Source organism: Mastigoproctus giganteus, chromosome 6 (genome assembly GCF_048544385.1).
Source record: "Mastigoproctus giganteus isolate SK-2022 chromosome 6, ASM4854438v1, whole genome shotgun sequence".
Taxonomy (NCBI): Eukaryota; Metazoa; Arthropoda; class Arachnida; order Uropygi; family Thelyphonidae; genus Mastigoproctus; species Mastigoproctus giganteus.
In genome coordinates, this window is record NC_143580.1 from 182,354,264 (window position 1) to 182,377,398 (window position 23,135).

At 34.6% G+C, this 23,135-nt stretch overlaps 1 protein-coding gene across 5 annotated transcripts in view; it reads left to right on the forward strand.

The window, feature by feature from the left end:
* Positions 1-23,135, forward strand: part of LOC150084794 (uncharacterized) — a 496,975-nt gene that overhangs the window by 411,757 nt on the left and 62,083 nt on the right. For all 5 annotated transcript variants that reach the window (XM_090376602.1, XM_090376604.1, XM_090376605.1 and 2 more), the window contains exons 13-15: positions 458-610; positions 9,313-9,424; positions 15,304-15,512. In XM_090376602.1, coding sequence (XP_090232728.1) covers positions 458-610; positions 9,313-9,424; positions 15,304-15,512 — 474 coding nt within the window. The remainder of the gene's footprint in view (positions 1-457; positions 611-9,312; positions 9,425-15,303; positions 15,513-23,135) is intronic.

Genomic DNA, 23,135 nt, shown 5'->3' on the forward strand with positions numbered 1-23,135 from the left:
TAATCCAATGAACACACATGCACAGCATTCAATCTAGGAAATCATAAATTAGAGAGTAGCTATATAATAAAGGTTTAACTTCTGAAATTTATAAATTAAATGAAATTTAATTCTTTTTTCCAAGTTTTTAGCTTATAATTAAATGGAGCCATCTAGTTTTTAAAACTTAAAATGACTCACATTAAGATGGCAATCTGCACAAGCATTTCAGTATGGCGATTTATATATCAGTGTTTTTCCTATGTTTTTCTCATTAAATTCAGCAAAATAAGAAAGGACATAACTGCATATTTGGAAGCAAATCTCTTTAAAAGCTTTTAGCTGTAGTATCAGCTAAGTTTGCAGTTAGTTTATGTATCCTTGTAATATCAGACCTTTAGCTGTTAATAAATTAAAATGGCTAATTTGTAATATTTTGCATTGGAATGAGTTGTATATGGTTTTATTTGTTTTTCAGTCATCTTTCAGCAATCATTCCGGAGAATTTTTACATTTTGACTCTGACTCTGATGTTGAAGATCTCCATCATGTTCTCAGTGAAGCCAAAAATGCTCTTCAGTTTACATATCATATATTGACGAATGATGTGGATTTAAATTCTGTAAACTGTGTAAGTTCCCCTCCCCCTTATTTTTCTTCTGTAATTTAATTCAGATTATTGTGTACCTATATGGTGAAAGTTGAATACAGTATTAGTGATGTAACTACAAATCATGGAACAAACCCTAATTTGTGGTTCTAATCATTACTTATTTAGTATACATGCAATTGATTGTACAAGAATTTTCATGATAGGTTTTGATTAATTTTTGTATTTTTAATTACAGAAATTGAGGGCAGACAATATTCTAAAAGAATACTTGTGAAATGTTGCAAAAATGTTTAAAACTTATTTGGTTTAAGCCATTCTATTCTAAATTGATCATTACCAAAATAATAAATTTAATTGGTATATAATATGCACTGTATTATGTGAAACTGTAAATTTCTACACTTAAATCTTTTGAAGTTAGGAATTCTTATAAAAACTAAAATCCTGTCCATATGGAAATTTCCATGGTTTCTTATCTCATCCAAAGTATTAAGAATGCTGAAAGATTATGAATATGCCTTGTTTGTTTTAACAGAAATTCAAATTTATTACCATTGTTTTTATTGAGTAGAATCTAACTAAGAAATGTGCTGCTACTTTAATGTTGTTGTTGTTGTTATTTGGTTTTTAGGAGCATTAGCAACTAAGGCCATATTGCTCCGGGATATGCGGTGGTCATTCCCTGACCTTTCCGCATCCTCCGTATTTGGTGGTGACGGGCTCGAACCCCGGTCTAATCAAGAAGCGTGTGCTACGCACTGCTGCTCCTTCCCACCTGGCTACGGAGGCGCCTGCTACTTTAATGGAGGTTAATGCAAAACTTATTGTTGATGAGGCTCTTTCATTTAGTAGGTTACACCATTAAACAGCATATTGTTTTCTTATAAAGTAAGACCATATTTCAATGCACGTTTTCTCCCTGATTATAAAAATGGCCTAAGTATCATTTTTAAAAAAATTCATTCTTTTATATTAAAAAGCATTACTATGTGATCTTGAAGACTGGCAACACCTGTTGGCAATCATTAAGAGCTATTAGTGACTTTAAGTGACATTTTACTGTATGATGGGTCACAACATATTCTGACCATATGGGTTACATTATAATATAAATAGCACTTAACTGTGAAATGGGCGCAGTAGTATGTTTAGGTTGTATGTGTGTAATTAATGATTTGTATTTAATGTACAACTTGAAAGGCACTGTTTGTGTTCATATTTCTATAATTATTGATAATATTTATTTTTCAAGACCTGAAAGTTTATTTCAGGGTGTTACTGAACAGTGTTTATGTTTGTGGTGAGTAGATAATTAACATAAAAGAATTATTATGATCAAGAAAGCTGACAATCTGTATTTTGGTTACAAAATTGGAGATCAAGATAAACTTGAGTCACATCTGTTGTGGTAACACTTATATTCAATCAGACAGTGATTGAATATAAAAACTAAATGTAGGTCATTTGGAATGACAATGGTATGGTGAGAACAAAAAGGCCATTTTGAGAACTACTTTTGTTTAACCTAAACTGGTGGCTTTTCATCTAAAAGTAAGATGATGCAGTACCCATATCTGCCTTCTGCAGTGTGGCAAGCAGCTCATTCTGATGGTGTGCCAATTCCAATGCCTCCTGAAACATGGACTGTAGATGAAGATATATCATCTTGCGATGGATGAACAAATGTAAGTCCCCGACAAGGACAAACAGTATATACAGGCAGTTCCACTTTGAGTTCACCATTATTCACAAAATGGTTTTTATGATTTTTTTTTTTTTTTTTTTTTCCAAGTATTAAACATTGAAAATATGAACATTTAATAAATAAATGCTAACATTCATAAATATGGCTTTTCAAACCAGGTGCGTAGTTATACAATACAGCAGTGGTTCCCAAACTACTGAGATCTACGGACCCCTTCAAAAATAAAAAATACAAATTTTATGGACCTTATATATACATGCATGTTTCTCTGTGTGCATATACATTGTGCTGCCATTTTATTAGGTACACCCGTGCTGTGCACACAAATGGCTTGTTCCCACAACATTGCAAGTCACATGATTACAGTTGTGGTTATAAATGCAGCAGAACAACCTTTCTATTGTCAGTTAAGCGTAAAAACCGTAGCAATAATGGGGAAAAGGAGTGATCTAACGGACTTCAAACGTTGCATGGTAGTAGGTGCAAGACGTGCTGGGCAAAGCATCTCTGAAACGGCAGTTCTCCTGAACTTTTCACACACCATAGTTTCAAGGGTATATCGAGAATGGTGCAACGAACAGAAAACATCCTCTCAACGTCACTCCTGTAGAAAAAAATCGCTTGTTGTTGAGAGAGGTCAGAAGAGGATGGCTAGAATTGTGCAAGCAAACAGACGGAGCCCACAATGTTGCACATTACGTCAGAATACAACCTTGGTGCGCAGAACAAAATATTGCAACAGACTACTAGTCGCACTTTGTTGCAAATGGGCTTCATCAGCTGAGGCCAAATCACGTACCTTTGTTATCAATGAAGAACAAGAGAGCACGCTCCTGTGGGCACAGCAACACCAGCACTGGACTATCGAGGATTGGAAAACAGTTGAGTTGCTTAGTGTGACGAGTCGAAGTTCCTGGTGCATCATATTGATGGAAGGCTCAGAATTTGGCGAAAACAACACGAATCCATGGACCGTCATGTCTGACAACTACTGTGCAAGGTGGCAGCGGCAGTGTTACGGTGTGGGGAATGTTTTCTTGGCACACGTTGGGTCCATTGATACCCATAGATTCATGTCTGAATGCCACCTAAACATAGTTGCTGACCAAGCGCATCCGTTCGTGTTGACAGTTTATCCTCAGTCAGATGGTTACTTCCAGCAGGATAATGCACCGGTGCACAAAGCCTGAATCACTATGGAATGGTTCCAGGAACATGACAATGACTTTTCTTTGCTGCAGTGGCCTGCTCAGTCTGTGGATCCAAATCCTATTGAACATCTTTGGGATGAGCTGGAAAGGGCTGTTTGCTGCAGGCCTACACCTCCGTCGAATCTCAAGGAAATGCATGACACACTCATGTCTGCATGGTACTCCATTCCTGCACAACATTTTCAGCATCTTTTTCAATCCATGCCTAGACGAATTCAGGCTGTTTTGAAGGCTAAAGGAGGGTGAGCATACTACTAGGTAGGTGTACCTAATAAAGTGGCAGCACAGTGTATGTATATGTCTCTGTGTGCATGTATAAATATGTTTCTGTATATTAATATGGAATAAATTAATATGTATGAACACTGAGTTTTCTGATCAACAATTTGCTATACATAGTACAAATAATTTTACCAGTTCCAGAGGGTCCATTTCGCAGACCATCTGTAAATGGTCTGCAGACACCCAGGTGTTTGTGAACCCCCAATCTGGGAAATGCTACAATGCAGTACTACTGTGCATGTGTGTTTGTTTGGTCAGGCAAGAGTGTCTCACTGACTCACATAGCATAAAGAACCAGCAGAGATTGTACAAAATGAAACAGAAGCAGTCGCTAATATTGCTAACCAATTGCAGCTTGAGGTTTCTATAATTGATGTCACTAATCAGTTTCAAGCTCACAAATGAAGAACTCCTTGAAATAGCAAAATGTGAAGAAGCCAAGGAAGAAGATTTAACAGCTGACACTCCTGTTCGTTCTTTCACTCTTAAGGGGCTTGATGAAGGTTTTCAACACATAGAAAAGAAAAAGCAAGATTGAAATTTAAAGCGCACTACTAAAGTTACTACAGATTTTAAAAAAATGCTGTGCATGCTATCGTGAAATTTATAAAGAAAAGAGAAGGCTGTCTTGGAAACAAACGACTGTTGAAGCATTTCTGAAGAAGATGATGACTCATGCTTCCAACAAACCAACAAGTGTCTACCCAACAATGAGTGTGCAGTTAGTCAATGATGATGAAGAATAAACATTCTTTAATTTGTATGACATGAATAATTTCTTTATTATTATAATTTGTTTGATTTTAAAGGCTGTTTTCATTTCTTTGGATAAATAAATCATTGTTTAAGTATAAATTGTTTTGTTGACCTTTATTTATTTATTACTATTGTCAAATTTCATTGTAGAGAACATAACTACTAATTTTAACATTACATCTATGGGAAATAAATTCCTGCTTTATGAGTATTCGCTTTACAACCTTGCACTAGGAATGAATTAATTCATAAAGTCTGGAACTACCTTATAATGTACCTGGAACTACTCTGAGCATTGTAAACATGTTGCAAGGAAGGCCCATGGTGTCCTATCGATGATCTATCGAACTTTTGCAAGTTTTGATAATCCCATTATATAAGACTTTTGTTAGACCCCACTTGGAATACTGTGTTCAAGTATGGAAACTGCACCTAAAGAAAGACATTGAGCTTCTTGAAAGGGTGCAAAGACAGGTAACTCACCTGGTGAGATCGGCAAAAGGGCGTCCTTATTAAGAAAGACCTTCGAATATGTGGGTTGCAGAGTTTGGAAACTAGACACCTTAGAAGACATTTGATTGGGGTGTTGGGAGGAAGGCGCTGAGAGGCATCAGTAAAATGAATGAGGACGAAATTTTCAAGATTATAAATGATGCCAGAACTAGGGGACATAAATTCAAGTTATGGGGGGGGGGAATGTTTAGATTGGATTGCAGGAAGTTTTATTTTAGTCAGCGAGTTATAAATTACTGGAATAAGTTGCCTACATGGGTGGTAGAGGCTGACAGTTTGGGGAAATTCAAAGGTCATCTGGATAGTACCTTCGGGTGAGGGAAGCGTATAGGATGATAGGTTTAATTTCCTTTTCTTTTATTAATTATTATTATTTATTTATTATTTTTTTTATCATTGTTTTATTCGGGGTTTTTTTTTTTTTTTTTTTTGGCTGGTGCAGCATAAGCCATAGGCTTTCTTGCACCATGTGGCCATTACTAATGCTAGTACTAATCCAGCTGAAAAGTCTCTCTCTCACTTGCTATACTAAAAAAACTATACTTAATATAGTTTTTCCTCTTACAAAAGATCTCAATTTCTGCCATGGTTGTGATATCTTAATGAGTGTTTATAGTCAGTCACAAGCATAACTTCTAAAGACTGGAAGCTTTTTATACACTTGCCCAAAACTTAGTTTAAAGGCCATGCTTCTGCATATTGAAAATACCAATTCATTCATACCATTTGAGGAAACCTACAAAAGCACGTAATTCTTTCTGAAAAAAAAATTAATTACGCAATCTATTACTGGCTAATTTGTTAGGATCTGAAAGTGATTGCACTTTTATTTGGTTTTCAACTTTGTTTTGCAAAATTTTGCTCTTCCTTGCATAAATGGAATAGCAGATCAAAGGGTTTCTGTTATATTGTCAAATAGTGATTGTCAAAACCAGATGGTTTTATTGCCTTTTCAGCCAAAAATAAAGCTGTCCTGCTAGTCTCGTCTTTTTCTTCCAACTCATATTGATGATCTTGGTAAAACACCTTCCACCATTCCCAGTACACTCCATTCAGTGCCTCTGTCAGGTCCTTATGGTATTTCTGCACTTGTTCTTAAAACCTGTTCTCCTGAACTTACTGCTGTTCTGTGTCACCTTTTTTCACTTTTTTATTCCATAGGTGTTTCCCTTCTGCTTGGAAATTTTCTCATATCCAGCCAGTTCCTAAAAAGGGTGACATCCCTCCCATTCAATTATCGTCTCATTGCACTTACTTCTACTCTGTCTAAAATAATGGAGAAATCAATTAACTGCCAATTAAACTATCTAGAAACCTTCATATGATATAAGCCAGAATATCACCAGTATATCCACTGGTGATATTCTGGCTTATGTTATCCATCTATGGACAAATTAAATGGAAAAGTGTGGTGAAACTCAAGCAGTTGCGCTTGACATTTCAAAGGTTTTTGATCGTGTTTGGGATGAAGGTCTTCTAAATAAGCTTCCATCGTATGGTTTGGCAACTGTTTTTGTAATTGGTTATCCAGTTTTCTCTCTGATCACTCACTGAGGGTGATGGTAGATGGCTCTCTGTCTTCTAATTTCTCCACTAATTCTGATGTACCCCAAGGTTCAGCTCTTTCCCCCACTCTTTTCCTCCCATATATTAATGACCTTCTTCCATTAACTGGAAATCCTATCCATAGTTTTGCTGATGATAGCACATTGCATTACACCTTCCAGTTTGAGAAACCTTGCCCTGCACAAACAGTGTCATCTTCTCAAATATCCACAACCAGTTCTTAAATGCTGATCTCCAGTGGGACAAAGATAACTTAGTTGATTTCAATCCTTCTAAAACTTAGTGCTGTCTTATATCTTGCAAAAAGAATTTTTCTGCTCCTATGCTTCTCTTCGATGACACTGATTTCTAGGCAAGATCATATTGGGGATTACCCTGACTTGTAATCTTTCTTTGGCCTAAGCACATTAGAAATATTGCTTCCTCTGCATGTAAAAAAAACTGTGGTTTTCTCTTTTGCTCTTGACGTTACTTTTCTTCCAAACAGCTATTTACTCTGTACAAATTGCAAATCTACCCTACCATGGAATATTATTCCCACAACTGGGGGTGGGGTTATGGGAATAATATTCCCACTCAAAACCTCTCTCAGGCTTCTTAATTCCATTCAAAAGAGGGCAGTTAAGTTAATTAATGACTCATCTCTAACAGAGTATCTCCACTCCCTGTGTCATTGACATTCTGTTTCTATTGCATGCCTTTTTTATAGATACTTCCATGGGCACTGTTCTTCTGAATTGGCTTCTGTAGTTCCTGCTCTCTCTCTCTCTCTTCCAAAGCAATCCGAACACATGCCGCAACCAGTCAACATCCTTTTACTGTCTAACTTCAAACTCAGAACCAAATTCAACTTGTTTTCTGGATCAATCTACTTTATATGTATTTTCTGAAAATTACAATCTACAGAAGAACTTCTGTCTAATGTAAACAAGTAACTTCTTTGATCTTGTCAACCTTCATCTCATGCATGGTACTATAAGTTCTAATACCTCTTGTTTGGGGTTTTCATTAAAAAAAAATTAAGCAAGCACTTTTGCTGTCAGAGCAAATTTAGTTTCATACATTTTTCTTCTTTCTACTAAGGCACTGTTGTTAGTATTAACTATTAAACAATACTATTACATTACCTGGCAGAAGGGAATGTGAGCAGGTAACATTAGTGTGGTAATGGTATGTTGTTTCCTTGTATTGTTTGTACTGTGTTGTGGCCCGGTTTTGGATTAGATGTGTTTTGTAAAGGAGCAGAGAACAACATGCTTACCACTGAGCAGTGCGAAATGTCATGTTTGACGCTTCGAACAGCATGTAAAAATTATATACTTTTCATCTAATTGTATAAGTGTGATTCAACTTTTGGATCAAGGAATAACACAAGCAATGAAATAAAATTTTAGAAGGAAACAATTCTTTTATATTTTAAGTTGAACATTAAAATTGAAAACTACCTGCCCAGAATAATTAATTTTATTGGAAAAATTTTTTGATGAGCTCTTCTTGATCAGAAGTTAAAATAAACTGCTTAAAAATGTTTCCAAATGCATGTGATTTCATTTTTATCTGAACTTGGTGACATGAAAGTGTGTGAAATGAGAAGAAGCCAAACCAATTTGTGGACTTGCTTGGTTGTTCACTATAGAAAGTTTTAAACTTTGAAAATGATCCACCAACATGTGAAATAAATAGTACAAAGTATAACCATTTGATTGTGACTAATCTGCTGATGAAATCTTGCATCAGTTCAAGGAAAGTTCATTTACTAGTAACAATTCAAAAATACAAGAGTTGCCTAAAATAAAACTCAAAGTAATAAAAAAGGCTTTGCAGTATATCAAAAAATTAAAATAATTTACTGCTTTTGAAGGATATTTTTAAACCTAAGAAATTTTGAAGAATCATTGTTAAATGATATAAAAAACAATCTTAGCCAAATTAAAATCATGTTATTTTATACTGACTTGTTAAAAAGTTAAAAAATTTAGCAAGTACCCTCTATTAAGCATCGACCTGTTTTAAGCAACACATTTATGCTAGCCCCATGAGGTGGTGCTTAATGCAGGTTTTATTGTACGTTTATTATCTCTTGCATGATTGCTCATCAGTTGACTTGAGTAATTTTGTTTCAAAAAAGTGTTTTTCCAGTCCATTGAGGATTAGCAGTGCAAGTTTCAAGAAAATATTTTGCCTATCCATTTGTAAGGCATAAGATAAGCTTCATAGTGATCACCCTTGTTTTGCACACCAATAATGATAAACAGCCATGATGATTATACCCATCATACTAGTTAAATCACACTTTATCACTATAAAAACGTTTATACCATCTAAATCTCTCTCTCTCTCTTTTTTTTTTTTTTTTTTTTTTTTTTGTTGACAGTCATGATGGACTTTTCAGTACTTCAGCTTTCCTACTACTTAGTGCAGCATTTTTGCTTATAGCTTTATAGAGATTTGTTTCCAAATTGCTTCACCTTTTAACTGATTTCTGTAGCTAGATATTATCACGGGTTACTTTGATTTGAAATAACCATAGTTATTTTTTGTTATCAGATGTCATTTTTCAGTTGAAATATTAAAAAAAGTCTCCGTTAGAATTGATTAGACATTATGTAAAACAAATAAAGACAAACTCATTTTAGTTATGAATAACTTAAGTGATTTCTTCTAAGTGAAACTATTTCTGTTTTCAGAGTGAATTAGTAGCTACGTGCCATACTCACCTGAAATGTTTACAAGATATAAGAGATCATCTGTATGGTGATATGACAAATCTAAATGAAGAAAATTTAGAAGAACTAAAAGGTAGGATATTGCTTTAAGAAAATTAATTTCTGGTAGTAATTTTTATTAATATAGGATAGGATCACCAAAAAATCTTTACTTTTGTGGTTGACATATCTGTAAAATGAAGAATCAATATTAGCATTTCAATGGCAGAATTGTCCAAGTGAGCGAAGCTTATGTAGAATATGCTGTTTTAAAAAAAAAAAAAAATTTTTTTTAAGGTAATTAAGAAAAATAAGAATGACTTCTCCTAAATTTTATATTTTATCTACTACTTTTAAATATAGTTGAACCTTTCCAAATCACCTCAAAACTTTTGTTATAGAGAAATTTCACTATAGAAGAGCTAGCTATTCTCACGTAGCATGCCCTCATACAGACTCAATGAAAAGATTACACAAATAGGCATGAAAGTCTATTAAAATTCTATATACCATTTTTATTTCAAACTTATCAGGTCAGGCTTACAAATTTTATTTTAAAATAAAGTTTAAAATTACCATTGGCACTTCCTTTGTAGACTGCTGTTTTTGAGCAGATATGAAAACACACATTATACCAGTGAGAACATAAAAGTTGTGCATAATAAGAATGCTAGGTAGATCTTATATGTGTGTGTCAATAACAGCATTGCTGTAATTTGATTTTCTATTGCTTCAATTCTAAGTACGGAAAAAGTAAAAACAGTACTGGAGAAGTAACTTATATCTACACTGATGTCACTCTACTAGATATTTCCCTGTATTTTAATTACAGTATGTAATTTTTTTTATATTCTCACATAATTTTTTTTCTCAATTACTGTTTTAATAGTGTGCTCAGTAAATTAAACTTTCCCAAATCTAACCCTTTCAGAATATCTAATTTCATTTATAATATCAAGCTTTTCACCATTATCCATTTACATCATAGTGAGGCATTATTAAAAGCATATTGTATTGAAAAACAACTTGCCACAGGATGCACATAAGCAGTAAGCTACAATTGTATCCATGTAGCTAGACTGAGAGTACAATTACTTGTATTATATTTTTGAATTCGGATAATGCACAAAACGTGGCAAGTTCTTGTTAACACTTGAATTTCTAAAAACAGCTGCCCCTAATGTGAAAGAGTATAAACAGAGCCATGATGATTTCAAGTGTGTAACAATATGTTGACTACTTGGTTGCAGTCATAACTGCTATGTTGAGGAATCAATGGAATCTATGATAAAATTACTGTACAGATCTAGAACATATAAAAGAAAACATTCATACTATATGTACCAGAACACAGCACTGTGCTAGTGGTTTTTTTTTTTTTTTTTTTTGGTAGTTGTTGGCTCGTAGGCTTCTGTGGCCATAATGCACCTACCAAAGTTTTTGCAGTACTTTGATCCAAGCCTGAGGCGGGAATCGAACCCACGACCTTTGGGTTGCCAGGCAGGCACTTTACCCACCCGGCTAGCCCAGTCGGCGCTAGTGTGTTAAACGAAAACAAATTTTTTGCTGGATGGTAACATAAAACTGTTGTCTTTTTAAGAAAATGTTTTGCATTTGTTTAAGCAATTAAAAATTTTTTGTTTAGTATGTTTTTATAGGAATTGCAGTCCTCTTCTGGTAATATTAAATGCTTGAAACATGTTCTGATGGTTTGAAATGTTGAATTGTTTACTACTTCAGATCAGTATAGGACTGATTGCCATCTTTAGAGCTTCAGTTTAACACAAGAGACTAACTTGGGAAGCACTCCCAGGCAGGTTAGTCAGTCATGGTATCCACCGCTAACCATTTCAGCAATGAATTCTCAGAATTCACACGGTAAGCTCTGTGAAGAAAGTTTCTTTCTGTAATTTGGAAGTTATATTAATTTGCTCATATTTTGACTTGAACACTCAACATTAGAGCGAAATAATTGTCATAAAAAAAATCATGAAAGAATCATATAAAAATAAAAAAGCGTGTTACTGTTTTTTTGATGCAGCAATACAGCCACTCCCCGATTAACGCAAGGGTTGCATTACGCAGAACTCTACATAAGTCAGATTTTATAAATCGGAATTTCTCTCATGCTTGTGCAGCACTTGCAACTATGCTCGCTGAATTGATAGAATCAAAAAAAGAAATGTGCAGTGAACATGCGAATAGAATTATTTATTCAATTTTTTATCTCATGCTTAGAAAAAATTACAAAAGCATGCAATTTAAAAAATTTCAAAATTACAGAATTGCAAAAAAATAGAGGAGACAGGCGTAATGTCAGTAAGTTTTACCTCTCGAACATCGTTGCCAGAATCGATATCTTCAGCTGATAAGTACACTGCTACATAGGTTGAGCGCTATGGAGATTTAGAAGGGGTCGGCCGCTCAACCATACGAAAGAACATATTAATGGACGACTGGATGGCAGCTTTTTTCTTTTCATCGTCAATTTCTTTGTAGCAAGCAAGCATATCATTCACCCCTCTGTTAATCTTTAAGACTCGTTCGCTGTCAGGATCTATCTTCTCAAACCTCGCCATTGCCGATGCAATTTCACGAAATGCCATTGCCATCTCGCTGGTGATGAAGCATCTCGGCTCCTCATTTGGTTCATCTTAAGCTTTGTCAGCATTTTCTTCTTTCACTATCACTACCTGCAAGTCAGTAAGTTCTTCATTAGATAATTCCTTCTCTTCTTCCTCTATTAACTCCTCCACGTGTTTGGCAACAACCGACAACTGAGTCAACTGAAGTAGCTCTGCAACCTTTACAATCTTATCTGAAATCTCTTCATATAATTCGTCCTTTTCAAACTCTTCAAAGCCTTTTACGTGCTATGGGCATATTTTCTTCCATGTGCCATTTAAACGACTTTTAGCAATTTCCATCCAGGCCTTATTAATGTTTAAGATGGTGTGGTAAATATTGTAAGATTTCCAAAAGTCTTTTAACATAAAATTTTTCTCACCATCTACTGCAGACAATGCCTGAGCATATGTTGTCCATAAATAGTATACTTTTAAATTCGATATAACACCCTGATCCAAAAGGTTGGATGAGTGAAGTTGTGTTTGGCAGTAGAAATATGATGCTCACGTTTGAATTGAAATCATCTAGATGCATAGGATGTCCAGGAGCATTACCTAATAGAAGCAAAATCTTGAAAGGAACATCATTGTCTTTACAATATATTTCGACCTCGGGAATGAAGCAGCATTTAAACTAATCCTCAAAGAGAGATTATTGTTATCCATGCTGTCTGGTTCGATTGGAAATGCACGGGTAGGATGACTATTTATGCCCTGAAATAGATGAGGATTTGCAGAATGGTACACAAGTAGTGGTATTAATCTGTAATCTCCCACTGCATTAGCCCCAAGCAAGAGCGTGGCTCTATCTTTTGAAACATTGAATTCTGGCATTGTCTTTTCATTTTCTTTTCTTCTTTGGCAGTGTATATTCGATCCAGCATTTTTTTTTTTTTTTTTTTTTTTTCAATGCAGAGCAGTCTCGTCAACTTTAAAAATTTGCTGCATTGAATAGCCACCTTCATCAATAATTTTTTCCAGCACATCACAAAATTTCTTTGCAGCTGCAGACTCGCCACTGGTGACTTCACCGCATACTTTAATGTTTTGGAAACCAGCACGATGCTTAAACTATTAAACCACCCATTGCTTGCCACGAACTTGGCTTTGAATTCACTGTACTTATCCTTAATATCTTCATAAATACTTCTTGCTTTTGCTTGAATGGCCATTGGACTCAGGGGCACTTGCTTCTGAATCTGATTTTCTATCCATATTAATAATAATATGGATTCTATCTTCGATATAGCACATGAACACTGTTTTGTGATCACTGTTGATCTTAAATGCATTGATCCTTTAACATGTTCTTTTATACGTGCATTGTCCTTTGAAATAGTATTCACTGTTGAAGCAGCGGAACCTAATTCCCATGCAATAGATGACAAACTTTGTCCTGCTTCGTATTTCTTAATCATTTTCATCCTCATTTCTAAATCAATTTTGTTTCATTTCCTAGCACTGCCAGCACTTCATTCATATAAAAACTGCCAGGGAAGTTTTTATATGAATGAAGATTTCAGCGAAGGAGAACACATTTCACCATAATACCGTAACTTAAAAACCCACAGAATTCCAGTTATCGGGATTATCACAAATGCAATAAGAAAGAGTTTACTATCCGCTTATAATAGATTGCGCTAACAGAAAAGCTGAATAAACTGGAAAGTACAAATTGTTTTTATTGTGTTTTTTTTTTTTTTGGTTGTGACCGCCATAATCGTGCTTTAGAAAATTATCACAAAGGCATTCAAAATCGATTCTTATAACTGGAACATATGATAGCGATGAAAGAGTAGTGAGGATGCCATTATAAATATGACCTTTTAGAGAGATAAATAGCTTAATAATATAATGAAATTTTCAACTTCCGAAGTCTTGGAATGAATTAAAAAAAAAAAAAAAAAAAAAACCAATATGTTATTGGGTTCACATCACGATATTTTCACGATACCTCCATTTATTCTTACGGGATGCAAAATGCATTTCCGCGATTTTTTTAAGTTTGCACCAGCTGGAAAAAAAAGTCGATGTGTAAGTAGAGTATTACATAAGTCAGGGAGTTCCTGTATTCTCTACATCTGTTTATGTATCACTCAATTCAAATCTGAAAGCTTATGCCAACAGGTGTGATCTTCTGTATTGTAAAGCTTTGTTCCTATCACTCTATTATAAAGTCTATGTTATTTTGAAATAAACAGAAAATATGTCAACACCTACTTAAAAGTTCTAGACAATATATAAATGGGCAGATTGTTTGAAATTATCTTATATACTTCAAAATGTGTGTTATATACTTCAATGCAAAAACATATGCAACGCTGTGGGCTGCCAAACAAGAGTTAACTGGCATTAGAAACTCAGACTGTTAAAAAGTATATCCTGAAATGTACACTTCCCGGCGTCTCCGTAGCCAGGTGGGCAGGAGCAGCAGTGCGTAGCACACGCTTCTTGATCAGACCAGGGTTCGAGCCTGTGACCACCAAATACGGAGGATGCGGAAAGGTCAGGAAATGACCACCGCATATCCCTGGAGCAATATGGCCTTAGTTGCTAATGCTCCTAAAACCCAAAAATAACATAATAATAACAAGTACACTTCCCATCCCACTATATGCTGAACAGGATCTTGAATTATCCATTTACTATCTGTAGAGCCAACCTGCTTTCCAACCTCAGTATTCCTCCTTGGATATAGATAATAAGCACAAGAAACATACTCACAGTAGCCCAACTGCTAACAGGAAGATTAGATGGTTCTAGCATTGACATTGTTTCACTCTCATTGAGAAGCCTTTATTGATTTGCTCTTATTGATCTGTGTGTGCTTAGAAGGCTTGATTATGTAACCAAGCCATTCGTTGTTGTTTCTTTGGGAACCAATTTACTGTACTGTAAATGGTTTCACTGTAAACAATACCTCAGTATGGTAAACAATACCTCAATTTTTTCTATAAGAAATTGACAAGTCTTGAAATTTTTTTTTTTTTTTTTTTCTTTTCTCTTTTCTTTTTGAAAACTAAAAGTACACCTGCAAGCATAACTCCTGATGAATTCTGTGAACTCATTTTCTTCTGATGAAAAAGGGAACAAATTTTTAGGTTTTCAAATGTCAGCAGAAATATTTATTTGTGTAAAAATATGTGTAATAAATTTTAAATATATATTGGTCTAAGCATGTGCCTTTTAATTTAAATTCAGAATTTTATACCCAGCATCAGGTTGAATTATACACTGGAATATATGGTACTTTATCAGAATTAATGAAAATACTATTTTATTGTAAATATTGTATTTATAGTAATTATAGTAAAAATTTATGGTAAAAACTGTGGTCTGATTTTAGATTTGATTACTCAGTGGGAGTCTCTACATTCTGATGTTATCAGTTTGAAGCAAAAGGATGTTTCCTCTTCAGATAAAGATCACAGTGAGCTAGAGAATGTCATTGCTACACTAAGAGATAAACTTGGCACCTTAGCTGCTTTAGCCTCTAAACCTTTGGAAACTTTTGTATGTGTGGAAGATGTTTCTAAAAACATAAGAGATTTGCAGGTATGTTTTGTTTCTCATTTTTAGTGAAGTAATAAATGCTATTTCCATTCCTTTGATTTTTTATTTCTAGATATATTTCTTAATATGTCAAAAGTATCATTTAATCAATTAATTCCACATGATTTACAACTTAGAAGTTCATTATATGATCAGAATGGATTAAAATGATTGTTTTTTTTTTTTTTTTTTTTTTTTAAATCATATGATGTGAGCAATACATGAAGGAACCAGTTTTTTTTGCTTCCTTGGTGTATCAAGGCCGTGAGGTCCAACCGGATAGTACAGTACCATCGTAATATCCAAGCCCGAAGTGGGATTCGAACCCATGACCTTTGGGTTTCCAGGAAGGCACTTTATCCACCCGGCTGGCCCAATCGGCATTGGCTTTGTTAAAAACATGCTATAAAATTAGAAGTGTTGATATAGGTCTTCAGTATGCTGTATAGATCGAACATTTGGTTGTTTACTAAGCTAATGAAAAGAATAAAGAATAGATTAAATAAAGTATATCTTACCTGTTAAAAATTAGCATTTAGGGAAAAGAAATCATTTATCCTACCTGTGACTTTTATGTTTTTGAAAATTAGAACATTGCATATTAGTCATTCCTCTGCGTCTACCAATCTTGCTTTTCCCTTGGGGATACCACTGCAGTTTCATCTAAGCAATTTCTTTGTCAGGATTTTTCAAAGTCTATCCAGTCCATTTCCATTTGCTTTTTAGTATTTCCCATTGAATGGTTTTTGTTGTTGTCCCCCACAGTGAAGTATTACATATCTTATTTGGCTGCTATATCCTTGATATTCATTTAAGGCATTTATTCACATAGACTTGGAATTTATAATGTTCTTAGGTGAATTTCATGTTTAGAACTATACAGAAGCACTGTTTTTACGTTCCTATTAAATAGTCTAATTTCAGTTTTTAACATAATTTCTTTAAATTTCCATATCGTATTCAGCATGTTAAAGGCCATCTGCACCTTTGATATTCTGTTCTGCATCATCCTCTGTTCTACCACGTAATTGATACGTGGCTTACATAAAGGTTGCATCCCGTGGAAATCTGTAAGACGAATTTTTTACTTAAGTTGGAATTTTCCTAACTGCTTATGCACTCACTTGCACTCACAACTGTGCCTTGCTTTTGCTTTTGCTTTGAATGGCCATTAGATTCAGGACCACTCGCCTCTGAATCTGATTTTCCATCCATATTATTAATAATTTTTTTTGCTATCGCTGAACGCTGTTTTGTGATCTTAAATGCATTGATCCTTTAACATGTTCTTTTATACACGCACATTGTCCTTTAAAATAGTATTTGCTGTTGAAGCAGCGAGACTTAATTCCTGTCCAATAGAGATAAACTTTGTCCTGCTTCGTACTTCTTAATCATTTTCATTTTCATTTCTAAATCAATTTTGTTTTGTTTCCTAGCACTGCCACCACTTGCACTTTCCGTTGGTCGCTTTCTCTTCACGATTGTAATAAGTAAAAGATATTAGGCATTTAGCCAAGGATTGGCTAAATGCCTAAGAGTATGAAGGAGTTTATTTATGCATGGGTAATGCGCACACATCATTTCTATAACCTAGGTAGTTTTAATGCATTGTTTTAATTATATCTCATATTGTGAATACTTTCACAACAAGTTGCCATGATATTGCACTACCTTGAATAAGTAATGCTTCACCTATGGAGAAAACTAATGCACATGGGTAATGCACACATACACGAGAGATACCACCACCATCTGCCCAGAATAAGTAACACTAGTTTTCTCCATAGGTGAAGCGTTACTTATTCGAGGTAGTGCTATCCCATGGAAACTCATTGTGAAGGTATTCACAATATGAGTTATAATTAAAACAATGCATTAAAACTACCTTGGTAGCAGAAATGATAATGTGTGCATTACCCATGCATAAATAAACTGCTGAATTTATTCTAACTGGTTTTCATTGGCTATCAGTTCCTGCTGTTTGTTGAAGATTTATTTTTATTAATTTTTAATGTTAAGAAGAATCCTTCATTGTAATAAGTAAACAGGAATGAAGAGAAGATTTGGAAAATTTATTTATGTTTTTTTATATGATTGAAGATTTCTGTGAAGGGGAAAACACATTTCACATAATAATGTAAAAACCCACACAATTCCAGTTATCGATATTATTGCAAATGCAGATTGACTTTACCCGTTTATAATAGATTGCACTAACAGAAAAGCCCTATAAACCGGAAAGTGCAAATTGTTTTATGGTCGTGATCTCCAGGAATGCACTCTACAAAAATGTTGCAAAGGCATTCAAAATTAAACCTTATAATGGAACATGTGATAATGATGAAAGTGCAGTGCATTCTCCGACTGGACCGTGTAGCCCTTCTTCAATAGTAGCGTTTGTAAACGTGTTTTTTGCATCCTTACGTTAAAAGTGATTTTTTGTGTTGTGTTGTGATATAAATTTATATAAAACTAATAGTTTCCATTACCTTTTAGAGAGATAAATAGGTTAGTTATATAGCAAAAATTTCAACTTCTGAGGTCTTGGAATGAATTACCAAAAAAAAAAAAAAAAAAAAAAAAAGGGAAAAAAAAAGTGTTATTGGGTTCACATTACGATATTTTCATAATACCTACGTTTATATTCCTACGGGATGCAAAATATGTTTCCTTATTTTTTTTTTTTTTTTTTTTTCCAGTTTGCACCAGCCAGAAAAAACTTCGTCGAGTATTACGTAAATTGGGGAGTGTCTATCCACAAAACTTTCTGCCCTCCATTTTGTCCTTTATGCTTTGTTTTGAATTTATCTTCATTATTTCTATTTTATTCTCATTTATTTTAAGCCCAAAAGCTTGGCATATTCATATAATTTTTCTGCATATGCTGTTACTTCTGGGCCAGACAACTTAATGTCATCTGCATAGTTTAGGTCACTCAGTCTATTCGCCATGTTCTACTGTATTCCTGTTGTGTGTCTTTGAAAGATTCTTTCAGTATCCATTTCATTACTAGCAAAAGTAATGTGGAAGGCAGTAAACACCCTTGTCTTTTTCCACTTGTGATGTGTAAAACTCTAATTTAAACCTCACTTCAGATCATCTTGATTTTTTATTTTGAAGTAGGTAAATTTAGGCTTCTGTGATTAATCCTGTTCATTCCTTAGTTGGCTATCAAAAGCAGGAAATTGATAACTAACTAAGGAATGAACCTTAATACTACATGCTATGATAACTAGAGGGATATCTCCCAGTTATCATAGCTTGTAGTATTCCTTTCTTAGGGACCCCTAGCAATTAAGCCCATGTTTGATTCCATTGGCAACCTTTCTTGTTCCATGTTTAATCCAGCAGCAAGTACAAAGTATCTATTTAAAAATTTGTATCCACCTTCAGTAAGCAGATTATCACTTAGTGCTGTTCTATTATTTGTTGATTTTTTTATTGTTCTATTTATCTCACCTTTGCTTATGTCTCCTATGCTTATTATTATGGTTCTTGTTTGGTATTTTTGGCCATAGCATGGTGTTGCCCTATTAAATAATGTACTTCCTGGAAACTCTCTCTCACCTCTTGTTCTTTGGTCAGCAGCAACTCTCCTTTATCTTTTTATGGGCCCTCTTCCATCTTTCCTGTCATTTGTCTTCACATCACAATTCTTTAGTGAATAACTTTGTTAATTGTCAACATCACCTAATCTCTATGTACTCTGCAGTAATCTCCTTATTTCCTTCCTTTCATCATGTATTAATAATGTTCTACTAGCGATCTATTCTTTTTGATTTCTTTTGCAATCAACCTAGTAAGTACTTCTTCTGTATTCAGGATATATAGGAATTTTTCTAGCAGGGAAAAGGAGGTGATTATCCTTTTGTATAAGGCAATGGTCAGGCCATGCCTTGAGTACTGCCTACAGGTCTGGAGGCCTCGTTTTAGGAAGGATGTAGAGTTGTTTGAGGGTGTACAGAGAAGGGCAACAAGATTGCTGAGGGGAACGAAGGGGTCCTCTTACCAAGAAGTGCTAAGTTCTGCAAATTGCAGTGGCTGGAGACTAGGTACCTGCGAGGTGATCTGATTGAGGTATATAAGATCTTGAATGGGTTGGGCACACTGAATTCTGATGGGATTATTCTCCTTGCTCAGATTACGAGCCTGAGGGTGCAGAAATTTGCCTTTAGCCAGTGGGTGGTAAATTGCTGGAACAAACTTCCATCTGTTGTGGAAGTTGATAATTTAAATAAATTCACGGAGGAACTAGACAAATGTTTAGAGGGAATGGATGTGTGAAATTGGTGGGGGGTTTTTTTTTTTTTTTTTGGCTGATGCTACATAAGCTCATAAGCTTGCTTTCTTTCATCACATACCTCTATTACTACTATTGCATGTCTTTAATTTTTTACCATCTGTGTTCTCTATCCTCTGCATTTTCTTCCTCCAGGGTTACAAAGTTTGCACATCACAAGGTATTTTAATATTCATTAATTAATGGACTTTTTTCTTTCAGTTTATTGATATAGCTTATCCTACTGTTTATTTTTTTAGACACATTAGGCAGTTTTATTCTTACTATGCCTATGTCAATGTGTGATCTGAATATGCATCTCCATATTCTCACATCCATCAGAGATGATCTCCATAATTCATTGTGGTATTATGTGTTTGGCTTTTAGTACTCCAGTGATATTCTAGTTACTTGTGCTGTAATATCATGCCACTAAGCTTAAGTTATTAAAAAGGCAGAGCTCCTTGAATTTTACCATCCCCATCACTCAGCCCTAGTCTCTCTGTGCTGCTCATGGTGGTTTCTCTATCAATATTAGTTTGCCCAACCTTTGCATTTTAGTTGCCCATTATCAAAATCGTGCAGGTTTTTTTTTTTTTTTTTACTCTCTTCTATTTAGTTTTACAACATTTCATAAAACATTTTCTCTTCATTCTTCTTGGCATTTTTTTTTGCGAACATAAACATTAATTTTTGTAATCTTGCTGTATCTGAAGTCTAGCTCTTATTATCCTCTCTGGTGGTTCCATTCTATTCAGGCTCCTTTCACTTTATTAGTGATAACTATTGGTGGATCCAGAAAAAAAAATTGACAGGAGGGGCAGCAACTCTCCTTGCAACTCTGCATTATTTTGTGCCTTGTTTATGCACAAACAAGGCACAAAATAATGCAGAGAACAAAACAAATATGACACAAAAACATAATGTGACTGCCTGACACAGGCACATAGCTAAAGTCTGAATTTCTTTGAAGTAAACATTACATATGACCAAACTGCATGATGCCTCAAATTAGAATGCCAATCACATCAGCATTAGTGTTGCCAACTGTAGTCAGTTGAAAATAGCTATGCCACAATGCAAAAATAGATAAAATCCTATGTTAACAATGAAAAACTTTTTTTTTTTTTTTTTTTTTTGTAGCTAAAGGGAATTTAAATGATTAGTGTGTATTCTCTGAAAAACGACAGGAGGGGCACCATTTTAAATTGAGCCCTGGTGCCCCTACCCTAATCCGTCACTGGTCATAATGAATGTCACTTCCTTACTACGGTCATCTTTTTTATTTGAATTTCTTCAATATACCATTTACTTTCCAGATAGAAAACATGTTCCACCTGATCTCACGTACAGATGATCCTCGTTATCCAAGGATAATTGGTTCCAGAAAATTCCACTTAAAACGGGGACCAATTTGTGTAATAATCATTATTTAAATAAAACTAAATGCAACTAGGCATAATATTTTAAGAGTTTAAGATTCTATATAATATCGGTGCAGATACACCATAGACAACTCTTAAAGAAAAACTATGATAGTAGTGTGAAAAGTATCATTTCATCTGTACCTCATATTGTTCTCATCCTTCACAACGAATTGCCCATGTATTGCACTACCTCGAGGAAGTAACGCTTCACTAATAGAGAAGACTATTTTTACGTATTCTCGGTGGGCACCAGCATCCAGACACCACCATTTCAAAGCTAGTTGGCTTTTCATCGGTGGGTGGGCAGGTACCCTGGTATTGCAAGTGAAGCATTATTTATTCAAGGTAGTGCAATACATGGGCAACTTGTTGTTGAAGGATGAGTAGATATGGTGTATCTACACCGATATTATATAGTAATGTTTATTATAGACTTGTACATAGTAAAAAAATGGATGAAGGAACTGAAAAATTAGAAAATTATTCTATTAGATATTTTTTATTATAATATTTTACACAGTGTAAGGTTAAATTAAGTTTATTGAAGTTACACTATTTTTCAGTTGTACAAATAAAGAATGAATTCAGAGTTCTTAGTTGTTGTTTTTTTTTTTTTTTCCTCGTATTTTTTTCAGATAAAATTGTGTCGTATCATTTAGTTATGTCTTTAACTTCATGCTTAACATTTGTTGCACAATCACGAGGAAGATCGTTCTCACAAAAAAAAAACAAAAAAAAAAAAAAAAAAAAACCCCAACGTGGTCAGTTTTCTCTAGGGAAAAAGCTTTAATTCTTTAATTTTCAAATCCTCGTAACTGCAGGGACTCAGATAATGAATGCCTGTATACCAGGGACCCCCTGTAGTTTCATTATCTCAAATTTATATTTTTTAATTTCTCTTTTGATGTGGGCAGCTTTTGCCTGTCTCATACATATTCCCAATGTTCTAAAATTCTGCTGTTCTTTATTTGGTGGTAAACAATGAAAGCCCTGTCCCAGGCTTTCCTTGATATGCATCATTGCCATTTGCCAAAACCACTCCATTGCTAACATATTTCCAACTTCCATTAGTGTTTGAGGTTTCTGTAACAGTATCTGTTTTACATATTATGGTTGCAACAACAGGAAGCAGTACTCGTGATCTGGCTTTCAGCAGTGATTCTACATGCATTAAGAATCTGCCGGTAAAAGAGTGGAAGGGATTACAGTGTACTGATGTAGAATTTAATTAAAGACATAACTACTGTCAAGGGTAAAGAGAAAGGCGTTTGCTTTCATAAGAGTGACTACATTGGTTTCAGACAGTTTTTAAATTGTATGCAGTGGGACCAACTGATGAGGTAAAGAGGTAAGCAATTTGATGTTACCAACAGCAAATTCTAAATTGGAAGCATTCAGGGAAGTAATCATAGAAGCTACTAGGCTTTTCATACTGACAAAGAAATGCTGTTCAAGTCTAAATGGATGTCAGATTAACTATTGAGACAAGTGGCAGAGAAGAAAAGTGCATGAGATGCATATAAATTATCAGTTGATTCAGAAGCCTATTGTAGATATAAATTAGTCTGTAATCAAATCACAAAGCAGGTTAGGCAAGCTAAAGCAGATTATGAGAAGTCTCTGGCAAAGAATGCAATGAAAAGCAGTAAAGACTTCTGCTTTTATTAAAAATAGAAGGAAGGGATTGAATCACATTGAGCCACTTGATGTCAATGGGTTAACTGTTGATGACCCTCTTCAGGTTGCTAACAAATTATTTTGCATCTACATTCACACATCATTCAGAAATTCTTTAGGGGATGGGATGCCAGAAGTTTATCAAACTCTAATGGGAAGCTAAAAAGTTAAACATAAAAGAAAGCACCTGGGGTAGATGGGATTTATCCAATCATGTTAAGAGAGGCAGTAAAGGGGTAA